Raw genomic sequence first — 22,554 nt, 5'->3', positions numbered from 1 at the left:
TATGCAAAGTAGGTTAGTTTGCTGACACAACATTCATACCTTCATGAAAACACCAGCCAGAAGAGAGAGAATGTGTTATCTTCTCTCTCCAGCTTCTGCTTTGTAGACGGGCTGTTTGGCCTCAGAACATCTAGAACAGGATGAACGTCCAGGTTGTGTGTTTATAGTAAGTAAAAAAGCAAACACATGCACACATGTCCACATTTGTGCAACCTGAATAGTTACTGGATCAACACTTAATCATTTGTGTATGTAACGCATCTTTTGTGTTTGCACCTTTAAACCGATCGCATCATCTTCCGATAGCAAGTGACCACCTTTATTTACTCCTTATGTACTCGAGTCACACATGTCAACGCTCCTTTCCCTGATAATACAGCATTGCATGACTAGTTTACCCAGCCCCAAGGCTTTCTGGGTGATTATCATGGCATTTACATTTGCAAGCCCCTCGACACGGCAGTCCGGAGGGGACTGATTTGGACAGTTTAGATCGACCAAACGCTTGGCAAAGGTTTCTCTGGCGCAAGACTGAGAAACCTATTTTTAAAAACACATTTAATCAAACAGTATTTTTGGTAATATTATTTTACAGATGAACAGGGTGTAAACAGGCTACACTGCTTTCTGCCTTCTTAGCCAAAATGCTTCAACTGCACAAAAAAAAGCAAGAACGCCGTTTCAAGTGAACACGTTAAGTCTCTATGTAGAAGTGCTTTGTTATATCAGCGAAGACAGACACATTAAACTGTCCCTGTCTAGCCTGGGGCCTGCGTTGAAAGTCTTTACTGTGGTGGTCAATGTCTGATGGAGTTGGGCTTTGTGGAGACTAAGATCAATGCCTAGGAGCTCAGCGGTGGCGGCTGTTATTAAACTGCCAAACATCAGAGGAGAGATGGGGAGTCTTTACTGTCCCTGGACTCTGACACGCACTTGTTGAAGGACAAAGCTTCAAGCACTCTCTGTGCTTTCATAAAAAAGACATGCAGCATCAAAAGGGCGGTATCAGTGTTCAGATATATACTGCTAAATATAATACTGGTGTGAACGAGGTCATGCATATTGGTGTGAACATATGTACTCTTGTGAAAGTTGAAGCTACAACTGCATCCCCTGAGAAGTTGCTTTATTTCTCAGCTCTGCCGGATGTACAGCAATACAGCTCATGGAAATGAATATATTTACGGTAAAAATTGCCACCACAAACAATGGCCGCTTAGTATGCATTTCCTAGATATAACATTATATAACATAACACTTTCTTCTATCCAACCTGCATCAGAACTTACTTTATTGTCAACTTGTGCTCAAATAAATCTGACCGTATTATTTGCCATGACTGAAATCTGTCAGGAAACTTTTCTTTTTTCCTCACTAAATAAAAACACTTGCTCTCAAGACTGTTTTGGTGCGGTTTTAAAAAATATTTCTTAAACCACAATTAATCTACCCAAACACGAGTTCTCAAGTGGAGGACCCACAGTGCACAGACAAAGTGCCCACCAGCACATACCCAAAGAGGATTTCAGAGAAGACAAAAGGGACTGGAGTGGAGCTGGAGGAGAGAGGCCAGTGAGGGGCCAGCAACAGTTAAAGATGTGTTGCTCTCTCAAAGGAGCATCTGACTAACTCTGAATTCTAAGTAGAGGAAAGTTCTGCTTTTTTTCTTTGCTTGTGGCGCTAAAAGACCAGTTGTGTTGTCTAAGAGGGCCAGATGGGCTTGTGCTCTGTGACTCAAATCTGGGCACGCACTCACACACCTCCAGGACTCTCAAGCTAATCAGCATTCAAAGAAAACACTCTCCTCTTTCCCTGCACTCCATTTCTCCTTTCTCCACTCCGCTGATGGTTCCACAGAGAGGACGGGAGTCGCTGCTGTTTATCCACTTATTCCTCAGGGGGGAAAAGGAGGCTCAGCCAGCAGGAGACAGACAGAGGAAGAGAGTGATGCTGAGCAGAGAGTGGCAGGGTTGGATCTTTACACGGTTAGCAATCATGGCGGCACGGAGACCAAAAGCCCTCGACATTATACAGCTTACAGTATCCCTTTTATTCCCCAGCAGAAGGTAACCTTGCTAAGACCGCTCTCAAAATTTAAACCCCTTAATCCTGTTAACCACATTGTACAAAAAGCTAATTCAGCTACACAAACTCACACCTTTGTTTTAACTTAGGAATGTTCATGAACGGAAACCAGTTCAGAGTGAGCCCCAGTTCACTTTCACTTCAGCAATGACAAGGCAAGATTTTGATCTTTAAAGTAAACACAGATTATGCAAGCAAATGAGGTCATGTGAGTTTAAAGTAAAAATACACACGTCAGAGCCACTTTACTGTATGTACCATTACTTCTACGCACAGCAGGTGGAAACACAGCACCACATGCAGCATGAAGAAGCCTCTTAAGAACACCTGTGCTGCTGCACTTAGTGCCCAGGATCTATTGTGCACTGATGAGGCCAAGGAGAAAGGGCAGGCCACAGACATATTGTTTTAGCACCTCGCTTTGTTCCACAGCTCAAAAAAGCAACTGCACTCTGAGAACACTTCACCGTGGTGTTTGATGCTGCTGGAGTACAGAGACAGAGATGGGGGGGGGGGGGACGAAAGTAAAGATTGATGAGCTGCATGGGATCATACGCTGAACTTTCTTTATTGACAACCTCAGACATAAAAACAAATCTGATAATAATTCATCATGACAGCCAGTTGTGAGAGGTTTCAGAATGTCTGAGAGTAATCTTTGCATCCTGAGAAAAGGCAGGATTCAAAGAACAGAATCAAAATACTCAGTTTTGAAATCTGTGATTGATGTGGCACTAATTCTCTGCTGTAGAAGCAAGATAGCTTGAGGCCTTTTATTTTTGCTCTCAGTTGGTGACGTTACTGATTTGTTCTGTACATTTGAAGTAGAAACAATTTGCGAAACCCTGTGAAAACCACCAAATCCCGTATTTGGTCCACTACTAAACTGCAAAACCAGATGCCCTACAGGCAGGTTTTTGGCCGGAAATGGAAACACAGACCAGACTGACGATCCTCATTAGATGTAAAACCTCTGCTCAACCCACAGGCAGCACAGAACATAATTTGTTTTTGTGAGAGAAACGTTGTAATGCAGAATTGATATTGCTGTGTTTGGATTGACACCCCTGGCATTAGAAAATGTACTTTCTGATTGTTCTCTGGTGAATGACTACAGGAGAGCTGTGGTAACTGTCTCCACCTGGCAACCCCTTTTCCCCCCATCCAAACTTTTCATTTAGAATTAAAAAGAACATACTGAATAGACATTTCCACCAAGCTTTCTGCATTCAGTATGTTCTTGCATTTGTTTTCTTCTTTCACACACTGTCAAACCTAGTAAAAAACAACGACACAATAAATAAAAAATGAACAGACATGATAATAAAAAGGCATCTGGCAATAATGTTCTTCCAGTGGGTGTGTGATTGACAGTAAGCCCAGCATAGCTTAATGTGGCATGATAGAAAAATCAACTCTGTCACTTGAAAACAATGATAAGACAAAAACTGCCACAAGAGCAAATTGAGGTTTTGTTTGCTGGGGTAAAGACAGAGGGACTTATTTGTCATCGTCTATTAAAATGGTAGCCTATGCCTTTTTGCTATCAGCAGCTTTTATTAAATGTATGCAAACACTCATGAATAGTGTATTTTCATTATTCCTGGAAGCCATGCACACTTAAACAGAAAAGGAGAAGTTGTTCAAATAAATGAAACAACAAAATACATCCTCGGTCCATTCCGTCCAGAACAACACGTAGAAGCGTTTCATGATCTGACGCAACTATCAACAGTTTGTCTGGGCCTGAAACCAGTTACAGATCGCTGTTGAAACATAACTTACTTCTTTAAGTGACCTTTGTAATCATGGTTATAATAATAACCGTGTGGTTAAGGGTCTGGAACGACCACGGTCATGGTTAAAATATACCACAGTTAACTATCAATAGGAAACAGGAAACAAACGGTGATCTCTCGTGTTCAAGTCCGACGTTTTGTCGAGCCATCAACTCCGACTTCTCTCTATCTGTGGCCTCTATAACAATGTCACAATACTTCCTGTTTTACTCCCCTATAAGACTGCCACTTAAATGTAAACAAATGTCTTGTTTGGCCATTTGCTGAAATGACTGATGCTCTCGTTTTACTTGGTAAGGACAGTGTCGACCTTTTCGATATTACTCTCTCTCTTCTCTACTGGACTAGTTTGAGACATGTGCAGTAAATAGATCAAATACGTGTGATATAAGATTAGTCTGCAAGTCAATTTGGAGAGCTAAGATCGGAATCCCCCTTGCTATTGTAGAAGAAATCTCTGTAGGGTAAAAACACTTAATGGGACAAATTAAACCACCTTATAATGCTCAACTGTGTGCCCAGCCTTTTAACTCATCACATACCTGCTTGTCCTTGTCCTTAGCTTTCCCACTGCCTGACACCCGTGATGAGGTGACATCACGGGGGATGACAGAGATTTGGTGCAGTGGCATGTTCATCCCAGCAGAGCCAACCAGGGTCGCTCACACACACACGTCCTGTCCTGCTGCCAGAGCAAAGGGCATGATGGTCTGAATTGCGACACCTCGCCCGCGCTGCCCTACAGAGGACACACAGAGGACAAAACGCAGGTTAGAGGAAATCACATTCAAATAAGAAAACGCACTATATTGTACATCACTGCATCTGGAGGAAGTCCACATCACGAGACAAGATATGAAAATGGCACAGCTGTGTTTTGTGTTTGTATGTGGTCTGCTGATCACTCCACAGACCTCTTCTGTTCTGCAAACCTTTTCAGCTCAGAACCCACATTGATTAAATTCAGATTTTGCTGAGAAAAACAAGTGCTGATTTGGGGCTTTCACGTAGTATATGATTTACAAACCTTAACACTCTGAATTATTAATACTTTGAATGATTTACTAAGACTTGGCTGCCACTTGTTTTTTATATTTTAGGTTCCTGGGCAGCTTTATTTTTAGTTAAATTGACAAAATGATAAGTCAGAGTTATGCACAATGTTCTTGCTGCAACAAGGGATACCATGCATGTGGGGTAAGGACAGAATGTCTACAAAACAATAACCAAAATGGGTGATTTTACAAAACCAGGTCCACAAACTTGTCCTGGTGCTGACCTGCAGCACACTGTAAGAAACTCTGAGCTATTCTCAAACCACCAAAGGCACAGTCTCTTGTGATTTTCCACAGGAGCAGAAGTTTGTCTCAGAATAGCACGAGCACAGGGTGTAATCAATTATCACAGATGGGATCGCCAAAGTGTGTAATAAATCCCTACAAAGGTGAATCTGTGTGTGCAGGAATTCACTTTTTTCCAAAGACCTGTAGATTCAGGGCCGTGAATTCCACAAAAGAGAGAACGACGGGGGCTCGTTGTCGTTCTTGGACATATTCAGACAGACGTTTATGAGAGCGGCAGCAGTATGGGGCTGTCCTGGGGAGTTACACAAGAGATTTTACACAAGTGTTGTTTTAACTTCAGTTAATGCAGCCATCTGTACTGCCACTGACAGCAATTAAGCTTTAGATTCTTGTCACCACCAGGCTGTGTTTGTGTGTGTGTATGCGTGTGTGTGTTTGCACAGAGGCCTATTTGCCAAGCAGACCCAAGCTCCACAGTATGAAAATGACAAGATTAAGAAACTAAAACGCAAGCAGACAGATGGGAGGTCATTGAAGTAGTGGTAATCAGAAACAAGCATTGATGGCAGGAGGGGGAGGGGGGGAGGGGGCACTTCAGTTCATCTCTGCACTGTCTCTGATAATAACATATTTATTAGTTTGTGTTATTTAGTCGGTGGTCATATGAGCTTCTTGTGCAACAGCTGGCAGTCTCCACTCGGTGCCAAAGAGGCTGGGGGATCATGTTTTAATAAAGACCAACCACAAAGCACCTCAGCACTAATTAAACACATTTCTCCATCAAACTAAATTGTAAACAAGAAGGTCACTCTGCCTCTGCCAAGGCCGTTGCCATAAGTGAAAAATAATGTGCGTGTCTGCTGCGTAATTCACATTGGCCCCAAAATGTAATGGGTTCTTCCTTGGCCCACGCTACACCCTCCCACCAAGTTTCATGAAAACCTAGCCAGGAGTCTTTACGGAAACCAGTTGACAAACAAACCGAACCGAAAACAACGAGTCCCTGACACGGTGGTAACAATCAGAGATGCTGAAACACAAACCTCATCACAGGAACAACTAATTTAAAACAAACACAGTAACTATTGTTTGTTTAGAGCATGTGTTACCACTTTATGTTCGCACACGCCACAGATAAACATGAGTTTTGTACTTCTAATCTTCATCTTCACAAAGCAAAAAGACTAAATACGACGTCACACGACGTGACTAGAAAACAACATCTACTTAATAATGATATTCTATCCTAATGGTAACAGTCTAAACTGAAAAGGAACAACATGAAAACACCATTAGTGGAAATTGTATGCATTATTGCTCATTATAAAAATAAAAAAAACCATAAATTATTCTTATCTGGTTATATTTTTTGATGAAAGCTAGTGGATATAATAAACATTAACAGAAGGAGAGTTAGCTCAGGACATTTCTGTCTAACAATGCTGATTCACATGCCATGTGTTTGTTGTGAAACACAAAAAGGCAGAGTCTCCCAGAGGGAAAAAGAAAAGTATATTTAACACTACAGCGCACGATATACAGCGCTAATGCAGGAGGCTGTATGTAGAGGTTAGGATGTGGAGGACAGAGTTCTTCAGATGCCGGTGAAAAGATGACTCATCTTTTTCAGGTTGTCAGAGTCATGTTCAATCCAACCTCAACCTTTTTCTTTTTTTATAATCATGCTATGATGCTACTGTGGCTGTGAGGGACAAAATCAAAGCCATCTTGGATCGTCCATCTCACCCTCTCTACAGGGAGCTGTGGCAGAGAGAGGATGTAGGACAAGATCAAAGCCTGGGAGTTGTTTCTTATCCGAGTCGAGTGTCTAATGATTGAGGATGTTGTTTGCTGTACAGATTGAGAAGCCCCATGAGGCAAATGTTTTTGATCTGTGATATAGGGACGTATAAAGAAAATGTGTTTGGCTTGGTTAATCTTTGTTGTTCTTGTTGCGCTGCACGTTTAGAAGTGTGTAAGTTCATTGAGAGAAACAAAAAGTACAATTATTTGTACGCGTTTATATGTTTGGTCGATAAAGCTGATTCTGAAATATCAGAATCAGCAAAGAATCTACAAATTGTAAAAATATATCTTCAACCCGGCAGCACAGAAGGTCCGTACAATAACCACAGTTTCAAGGTGGGGACCCAATTCAGTTTCTAACCAAATGTGCAATATGGTCCCAATCTCCCCTTCTGTTACCGACTTGTGGCGCCGTCGGTCTTGATTATGTTAAAAGTGAAGAGGAGTTTGTGACTTGAATGCAAAGCCAGTAAAGCAATTTAATCCCTTTTGGTAATTCTATCTGTACCATCAGCCATTATGTGACCTCACTGGGAATAGCTATGTCCCTTTGATGGGCAGAAAGCACACAGAGTCACAGTGTGTGTGTTTGTGTGTGTGAGGCTAATGGGTTACACTAAATGAGCATGGGTCAAAAGGTACAAAGTTACCCCGCCTGAGGGCATCATCACATCATTAAAGCTCCTGCTGTATTTCAGTCACAAATGTTTGCATTAATCACAAAGCGGGCATACTTGAGTCATTTCCTAAGCTATGGTGTGAATTAAATCGGAGGGATAAACCAAATAAATCAAGATGGTCGGTGTCATGTATTTGTGCACTACATTTTCAGCACTACGCTTCACTTCAAATGTTTTTGCAGCAGTCCAATTTGAAACATCATCCATCACTATGGCCACAACACAGACTGCCACTGCACCACAGAGGTTGTTCATGTACATCCAAAGAATAACAACTGCAGTAAAACCCTCCACTCCATTCTTAATTGGCACTGTGTTTCAAGCCTAAGGTCTTTGATGAACTGAGGGGCTGCACTAACGAGGGGAGAGATGTGCTGGATAGACCACCAGGATTACGCTTTCTCCATATACATATACAGTTCAGTTCAGTGCTGAAAGCGTGAATATGTTTAGAATTAATAAAACTAATCTAAATCCGTCAATCAAGCTCTCAGAAGGTTCCTTGGATGTGAGATCACTAGTTCTGTGTGTGTGTGTGTGTGTGTGTGTGTGTGTGTGTGTGTGTCCCCTCTGGGCTTGCTGCCAGTCAAAGAGTTCACTGCAACAATATTAATAGCTACAAATCCAGCAGCACTCCAACCAATCACAGACCTCCTGATGTTCCAATTTGATGCTGACCTGTTGCCATGGCAGCATCTCCAGGGGTCAGTTTGAGCTGTTAAGGGGACGACAGCATTAGATAAACGGATGCACCTCTGACTGGTTATAAGAAACGGTCAAACTAAGAGTGAGGGTGGTTTTCCAGTAGGCATTAGGGCTGGTTGATAACGCAGCTTATTATTTATTGACATTCAGAAACATGTATTGTGGTGAAATCATCATATTGTGTTAATTCCTTGACAGAATCCTGTAATTAATTGATTTTGTAGCCCAATCCTCACCTCCGCTTGAAGCTCGCAGCTCAAAGCTACTTTTAGCCGCTGCTATCTTAACACACCTGAATCTCGGACAGAACTGCCTCGGGTCAATTTGCATTGTAGCACTTCAAGCATCCGGAAACTATTTCAGTGGTGGGACAAAGTCATTGTTGAGCAAGTCACAAGTAAGTCTTTCCATTTCGACTCTCCGTCAATCATTTTCACCCCGCACGTTGTGCATACTGCAATTGTTTTTGTTGACCATAGTGTAGTTTTTGTGCGAAAACAAAATGATCTTTGGTGTCATTCTTTCCAACTGCCGCTCAGTAACGTTCGTTCTTCATGGTTCTCTCCTACAACCTGATTGGATGCTGTTGGGTCGATAAATACTGTTACACTATTGTGATACTGAAGAAAAGGCTCATTTTATTGCTCAGTCCTACCCTCAATAAGATGGTAACCTCATTAACTTCTGCCATAGGGAGTCCTTACCACAGAGAGACAAGCCCATCAACATGTATCTGTAGCTCCCATTATCCCACTAAAGTCCATTTATAAAAAACTAAAGAAACACAATACAACCCTTCTCTCCAGCTCTTCCCCCCCTCTGCTCCTGCGCCAGGTAAATCAAAGTCCTGTCTCCACCACGTTCTGCTCAGCTGAGCTCTGCTGTTATTCAACTTGCCAAGAGGCCCCTCCGTGTCCCTGCTGTCAGATCAGACCTGAGATATGGCTGAGATATGGCCCGTCCTCTGGTTCTGATGTGCAACCAGGCAGAAAAGCTTGGCTGTGTATCAATCAATCCAAACATTACTGTACTACAGTATGGTCTATATTTAAAGGAGTGTCTTCCCAGAGGATTGGTTGGTTATGAAAGAGACCTACAGCACAAATCGGATTGATTAAGACAGCGGTTCTCAAACCTTTTTCAAAGATGTGCCCCCTTTGAAATATTTATGCATGAATTTTTTTAATCAACATTCAAGAAACTCTCATGTAACCCTTGCAATTCTCCAAACTAAACTAACTACTTTTAGTCCTGATTTGCCCGATTGATTTTGATGGTAGTGACAGCGATGACACAGACAGAACGTCGTGTCCCTCATTAGGACAGTCCTCAAACATTTGACTTCCACAGAGATGTATTCAGTGTTGATTTGGTAAGGTACAGTATAACGCTTGGACATTTAATTTCTTGCTTGATTGCTGTTCCCCCAAGGGATGTGTCAATATTTTCCCTGAGTACTTTTTAAAAAAGGTAGGAATTTACTAAACAAAAAAATGCTAGAAATATGCCCGTACATTGGACCAGTGCCCCCGCTGAAAGGGGGCATACATTTCATCACAACACAGATCCAATAGCTGTGTTGGCAGCAGTTATTGGATTAAATGCCCTGCCAGAACTCACACACACACACAGATTAACAGCGTGTCTGTAAAACCTGATGGACTCCTCTGATAAAAGCCTGCTGCAGTTCACTTCCTCAACCCCCCCCCCCCACCACAGACAAATAGAAACATCGCATTTGTCACTGAGTTTGGATAAATTGTGAAGCAAATTAACTGTCAAACTTAAACTGGTAGATAATTTAACCGTCACTGACATTGACTACTTTCATAAATATGCGCTCACATACAAACACACCTTGAAGACTTGTGATGGTACTTAAGCACTTTTTCATAAACATACTGGGAATAAATTATCTTTTCTTTAGCTCATTTTCCTTCCAAATGTGGCTGCATCATTTATCAGCACCAGTGCGGCCTGAATGTTACTGCTCCTTCTTCTCTGCCTCTGCCTGCCTTCCATATTCACCCTATATGCAGGTATAATCAAAAGCATCTGATATCTAGATTATATGCTAATGAGTCCCAGTTTATCTGGGGTAAACAGGTTTGTTGGACAGGGGGAAAAAGGGGAAGCTGATGCTTTTCACACACACACACACACACACACACACACACACACACACACACACACACACACACACACCTCTAGGATTTTACCATTATTTAACTAAATGATCTTCACTTTTCACACTCTTTCTAAACTGCCAAGGAGGTGTGAAGGACGCAGCCAGAGCAAAAAGAGACAGAGACCAAACGGATGACACAGATGAAAGTACACATAATGTGAAACTTCCTTTCCTGTTGATCTGAAAAAAAAGGAAGGAGCTGTTCATTTACAGAAAACGCTTTATTTCCAGTACCGCTACCGGAATAGATACAAGGAAGTGGACCATTCAAAGTTCAGCAACATATTTAATTCTTTCAATGAATCCTTGTTGAATTCCTCAGATGAGTGTAGTGACGGGAAGAGACTCTGATCACTGAAATCCCAGATGCATGAAATCATTGAACCGTTTCAGGAGGATGACCCAAGACAACATAGACATCATAAAAAGGTGCATAACTTCACCGAGCCACTCCTCAAAACTTCAGCCTCAAAATTAGGCGATGCATTTTTGTGTGTTAACCTCTAAAAACATTTCTTAGCTTTCTAAGCTTATTACATGTTAAACATTTGAGAGACTTTCTGTGGGTCCCGCTCACTCCTACGGGGAGTCTCCTACTTGACTTCCAGCAGAGACACATGGAAGACACCGCTTGCCAAAGATATTTTTATTATTTTTTAGGCCAGGCTGTTTTCTGTCTTTATGATAAGCTAAGCAAAGCAGTGAGAGCGAACCATCTAACTCTTAATGAGAAGGCAAGTAGGCTTATTTTAAAGAGCCCATTGAAATGTCATTTACTTGTGACTTGAAGTAAATATTTATATTTTGAAAGCAATAAAAAGTCTAATTCAAACTAAAAAACAAAAGAAAATGATAAGCACCATGACTGCAGTTGGCAATTGTCTTTTTTTTTTTATTTTTTAAATCTCTCCTCAGTCTTTGTATTAACAAAGAGAAATGCACAAAATATTCAGATAGGCCTTGCAATGACTGTTTCACTAGTTGAAATGACAAACATTGCCAGCAGCAGACTGTAACAGCTGCAGCCTGTAGTTAATGAACATTAATCCAAAGGCCAGACTGAAACTTTGGTTATTGTTTAATGTTGTAAACACAAACCTTCAGTGTTTACAGTATGTCCTCTCATCCAACAAAAGGGGATTACAGATCTCAAATGAGTTTTGGTTAATAACTTTTTTAGAAATAAAAGCTGAACCTGAAAAGATTTGTTAAGTAATTTGAAAGGATTCAGGCTCATACAATGTTTTATAACCCTATCCCTAACCGTTACAGATACATAGGGAGTTCAGACAACATGTTACTTAAGATTGTACAGTTGTTTGGGCATAATGCAGACAGACCAGCTGTAGATCAAAGAGGAGTAGGGTTCTATCTGTCTGCCATTTTTCTTGCAAAGAAAGATTTTCTTTTCTGTCCACGGGGAAATGTATTATTTCTCTGATAACCTCACAAGATGCCATGACAAGGCAGAAAAAAGATCTAAACACACCATATCAATGCATGGCTGACTTAAAGAGAACTTGATGAGAGTTTTGACAGGATGCTGTTCAAGTCTGTCTGTCTGTCTGTCTGTCTCTCTGTGTCTGTGTGTCTGTGTGTGTGTGTGTGTGTGTGTGATGGAAAGATAGAAAGATGTGGGGAAAAGAGAATAAACAGAGAATACAAGGAGGAAGAGTAATCATTTTGCTGGGGGAGCAGAATGAAATATCTGCAGAGACAAAGCAGGCGAAGAAAAGTGCAAGTCAAAAAACTAGAACGCGAAGACAGAAACTGAAATTGTTCGACACTTATATTGTAGATACACCAAACACAACACACACACACACACACACACACACACAGCGAGTATGCCACTTTCTGCTAGTTTCCTTGTGCAGTTGAATTGCTTCACACCAAAGGGGAAGTCTACTCATGTGAAATAACCAAGAAAATGTTAGATTTTTACAGTATGTGAAATCAACATTTATTTGTTCTAAAACACAGTTTCTTCATGGATCAGCAATTAAAATATATAGTATATGAAGAGGCCATGACACAAATGACAGGAACAAAGACACACTATATACTGTAACTTATGATTTAGTGTTGTGTTTATAGATGCTGTCCATACTGTAAATGTGCTTTTGCTATGAAGCCAAGAAGCCATTTGAACCTCCACGTGCTTCAAGTATTTAAAAACAGGATAGAGAAACAAAGACTAAATGCTTACAGGCATATCATAAGATCTATCACAGCCACACATTTATTTTTAAACTGTGGGAGATTACTAATACAAGTGAACATTTTCCAAACCAGTCACACTGCTTACCTTACACCGACTGTATTGACAAAGGGTTTCCACATTTCCTGATACCTGTGGTTTTATGAGACGATCAAGTCTTATTCATGACTCAAGGGAGGCTTACGCTGGGAAAACATCTTGAGTAATGATGAATTAACCCAAACTATTTACACTAAATTCAGGGAACCGTAATATTGAAACTGGTGAAAGAGAATCGGTCTTCAGACATATTGTCTCACTTACATCTAACATGATCTGGTATGTAGCGACTTTTATATTAGGCACTATTTCTTCATTAAAAGGCAGTTTCAGGATGTCCTCGAGGCCTAGGGGTTTTAAAGCTGACAGTGTAATAGCAGGAACTGCTCCAAGCTTGGTTGAGGATATTGTTGCATGTTATTCCCCCTCTCTCTTCCCTCATTTCCTGCCAACTCTATTCTTCTCTATCTAATAAAAGGAAAATATGCCCTCAAAGTACTTCTTAAAAAAGTCAATAAACACTGTTTACACCAAGGTCCGTGGATTATCCTGAGTAAGTGGGACATTGTTTCTGTTTTTCAATCAATTGAACACCATAGCAAACTACAAAAAGCCATTCACTTCCATTTAGGGCTGCAACCAATCAATTAATCTGCTGATCAGCTCTTTTCTCCTCGACTAACTGATTAATCGTTTTGTTTAAGAATATATTCAGTTCATTATCACAGCATCTATGACAAAGAAAATAATAAATGCTCATATTTGAGAAGCTAAAACAGGAGAATGTTCTGCTGCATTTTTGCTTGAAAATCACTGAGAAGATTAAATAATGATCAATATAATTGCCGATTATTATTCTGTCGACGGGCCACTTGATCAATCAGCTAATTGTTTTTTGAAAAATAAAACCAGAACTTTCTGCATGCTGGCTGCACGCCACGACGGGGTACGTGGAATTTATGTGTTCTGCAAGACATTTTTAACGTCTCTGGAGATCAGACGTTGATGTTTGGGGTGATGAGACATCGTGCATCGAGAGTGGGTTATTCATCACACAACCTTCGATACATCAAGACATGTCTTGATTTAGAACCTCATTCTCCCACGTTTCCACACGGCAAGGTAATGGAACAAATGACGATGTCAGGTTGCTTTGATAAAGCGGCCCAGCATCCTTCACACGCACCCCTCATCTCTTTGTAATGGGGATAATCAGACCTACGTGGCTCCAAAATAACCCGCACATGATGCTGTAGATCCTGACAAAACTAATTAATGTGCACAGGTAGCGCTTGGCAAAATCTCTCACAATATAGGTAATTTAATCCATCAAGAAAAGATATACATCACGACGTAGCATGTTTTCTTGCAATTCAATATATAAATAGTCTATATGAAACAACCACATGGTAAAGCATATGTTTGTATACTCCTATGTGAACTAAATACTTGACAAATGAAAAGTACTGAATATTTTGTCATTTTAAGAAAGAAAATCATGTTTTAAAATACACGTTGGAAATTATATAGAGTACGTTTAAGCAATAGGTCACGACAGGCCGTGGTATATGGTCATTATATCACAGTTAAGGGGCGTGGTTCGGCCCCGTTAACTGTGATATAATGAGCATATATCACAGTCTGAAGTGAGCTATTGCTTTTATAAAACGGTTACCAAGTGTGGCAATATGAAAGAAAAATACACACTCCAATTTAAATAGTTTTTATTATTAAATAATGATGTTCAAAATAAAATAGTCCCTCCGTTGCCTTCTGCACAAAACATAGTGTGAGGTGGTTGCTATGCAACAACACTAACAGCTGCTCTTCACGTAGCTCTGCATGTCGTCTTTTAGGGGCGTTCTTCTCCGGAGATAGGCACTGATCAATCCACTCCTCCAGAGTAAAGCTTTGTACGTTTGTTTCTTAACGGACGTCATTTAACAGCTGTGGCTTTTTCTCAGGCTCGGAGGGATACTGACTTGTTGTGAAAAGTAACTACAATTCTACCCGTGATATACGCTCATTATACCACGGCTAAGAACCAATCAGATTGCTTGATTTGACATGTCCGTTTTATAAATACATATATACGGTTGCACAAGTTACTCATGCAAATACTATGCGTGTTGTTCAAACAACCACTTGGGTGGTTTTGATAAGTGGTCAGAAAGGGCGGCGGTTACATGGCTATTATCACCACGTTTGCCTGTGTGAACCGCAGCCTAATGTAATGTCAGTCTCATAACCTTCAGACTTGACAGAGCAGCTAATCCCTTCCTGGACAGCACACATTATGCTCAAGGTTGTCAAGGAAAAATGTCAGTTCTCCCATCTGACCCATCCTTACAGCTGTTCACCACACACACACACACACACACACACACACACACACACACACACACACACACACACACACACACACACACACACACACACACACACACACACACACACACACACACACACACACACACACACACACACACACACACACACACACACACACACACACACACACACACACACACACACACACACACACACACACACACACACACTTCAACCACTCATTTATGGCTTGAAAAAATGTGTACAAGCATTATCAGGATGAATATAATTATTATTTCCTATAAACTACAATAAGCTTTAACTATCGTAGAAATGTGCTTTTCCTCCGGCGTAGAGATTTAGAGCTGGAATTACTTGTGTTGCTCTAACAGAGGACTGTCTCTGACATGAGCGTATTATTTGATGAAAATAAAGTCATGAATACAATAACAATTCCAAGCAGCAAACTTGCTCTTGATATACAAACACCACCAGCAGAAACAATGAATGGGGAACAATAGAAGTCATTAGTAATAATAAAAACTCAGTTCATATTCATAATGACAGCAGGGACTCTGCTGTTTAGATCTTCTTGCTGGTTTGAAATCCACATCAAAAGAAGTTGATTACATTTACAATTCTGTTTACAAGCACTCAAGTCAATTACACATATAAATGGTGGGTTGATGGTTTTCCAAAGGGAAAAGAAAAAAAAAAAAAGGTCCAGAGGTTGCACGGCACTTCCCAAACATTGCATGACAATGTAAACTACTTTCTTTGTCTGCCCCGCCACAGTGGCTGCTGCTGCTGCTGCTGCTCGGACAATTACACAGTTTTTCCTCCAGTTAGTTCAAACAAAACATTGCTGCACGATTCCGTGTGTTAACAGGCAAATTTAAACTCTTAAAACAGTGCGTGTTTCAATTAAGTTGCAGCTTTGACAATAAGTGACTTTTGAAAGCATGTTTGCTAAAATGGCTTAGCTATCAAACACATTTCAGCAAGTACATTTGTAACAAAAGTAATGACAATGGACGGCTGACTGGCTTTCAGAAATCTAATCAAATGTCATACGCCGTAGAAATATTGATAGATGTGGAAAGCAGCATGCAGTGTAGTTTGAATAAGCTTTGCTCTTATGAATCAACGTTCAGGAAAACTGTTCAGCATGCTAGGAATTATATTATGGAAAATTGATTAACACAGCAAAATACATAAAATATTGTTTGAGGTCCTGCCATGCAAACAGTCTGAGTAAATGTGAGTGGCTGCAATATATCCAAATATACTGCAGTCACACTGCAAACTGAAAGATAGACTCTCACATAAAAGAAAGACGCAGAGCCTCTTTTCTTAATACAGAACTTAAAGATCATTTTCCTCCCTATTTCCACACCATCGTATCACTCTGCTTTCAGTCCTTCCTGTTTCAAAACGCCGCCGTCAACACTGCTGATTAACTAGCAATGTGTCAAGTCTGCAGTCAGTCCTCCAATCAGACACAGACAGGTGAAAAATGTAAGGAAACATGAGGAGAAACATAATTAATGCAGAGTCTTCCATACAACATGTAAGGGGCCAATGGATGGTTTGATAAGAATGGAAATGATGTGAATCAAGTGCTATGCTCTTTGAAGTGTACAGACCTCAGCCTACTAACCATTCCCTACACGTTTCCGTCTGGAAAGAAAACTACGGTAAGCACTGCAGCGCCAAGATTTTGGATGGACCGTCACTAAAACACCCAATGAGTGAATACTTTTTAGAAGATTGCACCGGAGGCTTGGAGAATCTATGCCAAGGAGCACTGAAGTGGTTCAGGAAGCTTCCACCGAACACCTTACTGAGACACTTTATGTTTTTCTGTGATTTGTCATCCATCTGTAACACAAGAGACAATCCCAATGCAGCCACCAGTTTAGCAAAGCAGCAGGTAAGCACAAGACAGTGAAGTGTCATTCTTAATATATTGATTGCTGATACAAATATAAAACCACAAACCGGATCAAATCTATACATCAAAGTCAAACGCATCAGCCATTGTATATGCACAAGTGTGTGTTGTGTCTGGCCACAGCAACACACAGTATAGTACTGTTGTGTCTCCATCCCCGCACCCTCTCCTCGATTCGTTGCCACGAGCAGACAGAAACCTTGGGAGACTGTGTAAGCCCTAATGACATCATCAACCACAGTCGCTACCTGCAGCAGAGCCATCCGACGGTCCATTCAGCTGAGCCAGCACCCCTGCTCTGCTGATGTACAGCAGCTGTCGAGCACTCCCCCTCTTCATCCCGCACATTATCATTTCATCACAACACACACATACAGTATACAAACGCACATACGTAAATCTGAGTGAGGGAGGCTACTTAAGATGGGTAAGAAATATCAATATAATCACCGTTAACCAATGTGTTTAACTACCCCATTAGCATTTGTGAGGTTTAGTTCACAAAAATGTATGATATCACCCATAGGAGGAGGCCATTAGATCGGATCAATACTCCATTCCCTACAGACGAAGAGCAGCCGCTGTGGGGCACAGCAGCCGGGCAGGGCAGGATTGAGTTAGCGCACAGGAGGCAAAGAGAAACGACACAGTAACATACCTTTATTATGCTATTATATTACACCCCAGCTAGACACTAATACAACAAGACTAGCAGAGGACGTGTTCATATGATTATAGTCCAGAAGGATCAGATAACAGAGGCAGTATGGGACGGCAGCACAGAGTGTACGAGGCACTGGAAATCTTGGTACCGTACTGTGGCATTATTGCAACTGCCATACACGTGATGTAGTTAATAAATTTTTAATGAGTTCAGCCAGGGATCAATTCAAAAAGTGAAACTTGCTAAACTTGCGAGAGATAATGACCGACACTATCCCGACTTCCTGAGGAAAACCCACATCCTGGATAACGCACACGGTACTGTACTGTAAGGGAACAGGATATGTATGATCCATTTCCTGAGTGAAAAGTGCAATCAATATTATTTTACAGATTAAACACCAAAGCGAGGAGACAGGGGCAAGCAGTCGCCGTAGAGATGCAGTGTGAGTCAGAAATCTGCAGGTGCCATTTTGAAATGGGCTGACATTAAAAATGGAAATATATCAGGACCAAAGAAGATTGTTGTTGATTGGACAGGGTGCATATCACAAGTGGTGTGGTTAACAAGAACATGATCACATCCTCCAGAGATAATCTACAGGAAACATAAGTGAAGAAGTGTGTGTGTGTGTGTGTGTGTGTGTGTGTGTGTGTGTGTGTGTGTGTGTGTGTGTGTTTTAGAGAGATAGAGACTTGGAGGGGCGGTGTTAAATGTTCTTGTTGATAAGGTTAATCTACTTAACTCAGACAATATGACACAAATCTATTTATCTTTTAGATTAAGAAAATTACAACAAAATGAATAATCAATGAATATAATAAATATTCTGTAGTAAAAGCTTCTTAAACTTGCAGATTTCTGTTGTTCACCGACTTATATTTTTGGTTTTGGGCTGTCAGGAACTGTGATGGCCATTTCTGTCTGACTTTTTATAGACCAAACATTCAATCGAAAACTTTAACAGGTTAATCAATGATGGAAATAATCATTAGCTGCATTACCATTAGCTTTAACAATACAATAACAACGTGGTTAGGCTTGAAAAAAACAGTCAATACAAATAAAATACATGTCAGCACCTTTGAAACATGCTGTATGTGATAAGGAAGGACATTAGCTATTGGAACAAACTAAATAAAGATGTGGATTATTGTGAGTGAACCAGGGCTTTCTCTGAAAGTCTTGTGCAAGTGGAAATGTTTTTGGCCATTGTTAAATTGAATTTGATTGAAACCTCTATAGAATAGCACAATAGGGGCTGTCAAACACATCCGCTGTTCAATATTGTAAAATAATGTGGGAGGGACATTTCACCATTACAACCAATTGTGTCAAACAATGACGGCAGTTAATTGGCAGAAAGCTATCGGAGACTTCAGATACTTCTGATTGCTTTCTTTCCACCCTCAAATTACTTTCCTAAGAATCTCTGAAGACAGAAAGTACGAGTTAATTTGCGAGCGCACAATGGCACAGTCCATTAAGATTGCAGGGTCATTCGCTTGCACTTTTAGCTGCTTAACAGACGCAGTCTCAGTGGCCCTATTTTTCCCGTCATAATCATGCTTTTACTTTCTGACAACTTCGAAGTCTGTTGACAGTCCGGGCAGCTCGCAAATAGATGGAATTTCTTAACAGGAGATAGCTTGTTGAAACCTGCTAAATCCTTCACTGTCAGAGGGCATTAAGTCAGCTGGTCATGAAGGAAGACCAGGCCAGGAAGAGGAAACTGAGGGAGAGGAGTGGAGTGTAGGATGTGGTCATATGAACGGATTTTATACTGCAAACTAGAAGGTACGCTTAGAAAACTCTGCCTCAACAAAGGCAATGCTCTATCCCGCAATGTTAGCGAAAGTGAAAAATAAATTGCTCCAAAATGTAATGGGTTCTTCCTTGGTCCATGCTACAGCCTTCCACCAACATTCATTAAATTCGGAGCAGTGGTTTTTTCGTAATCCTGCTGACAAACAGACAAACAAACCAACTGAACCGAAAACATAACCTCCTTGGCGGAGAAGTGCAGTCAAACCTTTGGAAAAAGGACACCTGAATATAGCACTTGATATGGTTTCCTATTTGTTATAGTTTCCTATAAACAAAAATAATAATCAAACCCTGAACATTTGATATCATTGCTATAATTCAACTAAAAATACAAAATATCTGTGCACTTAACATGAAAACTTTGACAAGTTGAAAACCGCTCATGAATGGAAAGGCTGACTTCTCTTTTTTGCTTTGCATTTATTTCTGATACTGTAGATTAAAAGTGTTCCCAATTGTATTTATTTTTAAAGTAAAGACATTGCTTTTGTTCAAATTAAGTATGAAACCCAGATTAGAACTCCCGGCTGCTTGCCTACAAAAAAAAACACCGTCCGTAGCTATTGTTTGAAAACTCAACGGTGTCAGAAACGTACAGTGTGTGTGTGGAAAAGAAACCAGTCTATATGCGGTAATCCCATGTGAGGAGGAGGCAGGATTAGTTACACAGCAGCACAACAGAGAGAATACGCATTGTGTTATCTGCAAGTTTATGCACGCACACTCCACAGATACCAACGGGACAATGAGGCTTCTTATCGCAACAAGCCCTCAGTATTTCACAACATTAGCAAAGAAATAACCAAAGGCTACAGTGATGTAACACACACAGACACAGCTGGTTGTACCCTGGCAGTTAGCTGCACACCACACTCAAGGTTGCATCATGATAAAGATGGTATTTTAAGAAGTACACGACGCCAAGACTTGTTACCTTGGAATGAAGACGAGTGAAATGTTTGCCCTCCCACTGAAAAAAGAAATACCACAGCAGGAATCCACACAGTGGTAACAAGAACAGAAAGCTTTGGAGTACACAAGAGTGCTTTGCTTTAGAAAGGTTTAAACAAGTTGCAACTGCAATACACCACACATGGACTATACCGCCGATATCACAGCACAGAGCAGGACTGGAGTGTAAGGTGGAAGAAAATGAGGAAAGCTGATCCTACAGCCAATGAGGAGACAGCATGTAATGCGAGAGCCATTGTAACAGTTCACTGATGGCAGAAGAGGGTAAACAAACCTCACTATTTATCAGTCAAAACCACATTTTACAGTTTCATTTAACTGCAGAATTGTAGTGTTGTTGATGTCAAGCGCATTATATAAAACTAGAATCACTGTTGATATGCTTCGGCTGCTGTAGCCTGTGGGAGCAGTGCAGCTATGGGCGCTTCGCTTGGTTTTATTATGGTTCATAATAAAGGGAACATCCGGACGGGCAGTACGCTCCAGACATGAAGTCTGCAGTCAATGTGAAAATATAGTAGCAAATGCTCTGTGAGCAAAAAGGAAGCTGCTGTCGGCCATCATGTCAATTACAAAATTAACACCCTAACCCATATTGATCCAGTGAACTCAGACAAACCCGCTGTTGTCGCGTGGTGACCCCTGATTTATAGGAAACTATGCCAAATGCAAGTTTACAGCAATGATGGAAAGAAACGCTCAAATATCCGATACAATAATCGTGTAGGAAAGCAATACATTATATGTACATGACCTGCTGTCCCATCTTATTCCACCGCAAACTGAGCGTTACAAAGGCTTGGGGAGGACTAACAAAGGCTTGCTCGGACACAGTTAACATTACGTCTTCTGTTGAGTCACAAACACATGATGAAGGTACAAACCCCAAGCAATACATTCGTTTAAAAGCAGCAGGCATTTGAGCTGTCACAAACGCTGATTTTTTGCTACAGAGCGCACCAGTCGCTGACATTATGAATGTTCATACCTTTAATCACAAACAGGCTACGGTGAACGTCGCCGGGGACCGACTCTCGGCTTCCACAGCGGACAATTAAAAAAAAAAAGGCAAATTCTCACACATTCACATCCCAGCACAGTCCAGACGCACGTCCGTCCGACCGACCGACCGTCAGCCGCCTTCGGTTGGATCTAATAAAGCGAGAGGTGCAGCGGAGACAGAGGAGCCTCAGTGTGGACAGGCGCATTGCTGCATTGGACAAAATGTTGGTCCATATTCCAACTAAGAGAGAAAAGAAGACACTCACCGCTGTGTTTGGCACCGAATGACGACGTTGTGTTTATTTCATAGCCCCTGCTGAGCAGCTGTGTGTAGTGGTGCGTCACTGACTTCTGAGTTAAGATGGAGTGAAAATAATGCTCCCAGGGAAATAATGCATTTAAAGGACAGGTGGCGCACGCGGGCGCACTGAGGGGTAGACGATGTATCATATGGTAAGAATGAGGATGTTGGTAAATAATAATGTAATATTTAAAACTCCACTGATCAATATTTTATATCAATTAGCCTACTTGTGACCATGTGAAATGTAAAGGTGTTGCTGACCCAAAGAGCATTAGTAAATATAATCGAATTAAGTGCATTGTTTTACTTTAGTTTCACCACTATAATAACCCCATCTCCAGCAGCAGGTGCTTTTTCAGCACAAAAAGAGCTTTAATAAACAAACTAACTACACACTTTCTGCTGCCGATTAGCATTAGCATTAGCCGGTGAATGAGCAAAATATTTCCCTAGAAAGTTCAGACCAACGTGTAGCTTGATAGAGAGTGAGTAATGTCCTTGCATTCATCAGGTGGAGACAGAAACCGAGTCAACATGAATGCACATGTTGCTACATGTCTGCCTGAAGCAGCTTGTTCCAATGCCCCCTAGTGCCCCAAGTTAGCTTAGCTTAGCACAAAGACTGGTAAATGGGGGGAACAGCTAGCCTGGTTCTGTGCAAAGGTAACAAATG

At 41.0% G+C, this 22,554-nt stretch overlaps 1 protein-coding gene across 4 annotated transcripts in view; it reads right to left on the bottom strand.

Annotated features, from left to right (window-relative positions):
* The window catches only part of marchf8 (membrane-associated ring finger (C3HC4) 8), a 70,571-nt gene extending 48,618 nt beyond the window's left edge, over positions 1–21,953 (bottom strand). For 2 of the 4 annotated variants that reach the window (XM_029449772.1, XM_029449776.1), the window contains exons 1-2: positions 21,844–21,953; positions 4,427–4,623 (exon numbers count right to left, since the gene is read on the bottom strand). In XM_029449772.1, coding sequence (XP_029305632.1) covers positions 4,427–4,522 — 96 coding nt within the window. In that variant the 5' untranslated portion in view covers positions 4,523–4,623; positions 21,844–21,953. Of the gene's footprint in view, positions 1–4,426; positions 4,624–21,563; positions 21,774–21,843 lie in introns of those variants that run through there. The other 2 variants (XM_029449775.1, XM_029449773.1) reach the window with 2 other exon arrangements.
* Positions 21,954–22,554: the final 601 nt, after the last annotated feature.

This window comes from Cottoperca gobio, chromosome 15 (genome assembly GCF_900634415.1).
Source record: "Cottoperca gobio chromosome 15, fCotGob3.1, whole genome shotgun sequence".
Lineage (NCBI taxonomy): Eukaryota > Metazoa > Chordata > Actinopteri > Perciformes > Bovichtidae > Cottoperca > Cottoperca gobio.
Note: the sequence above shows the minus strand (reverse complement) of the source record. Positions and strands in the feature narration are given on the sequence as shown.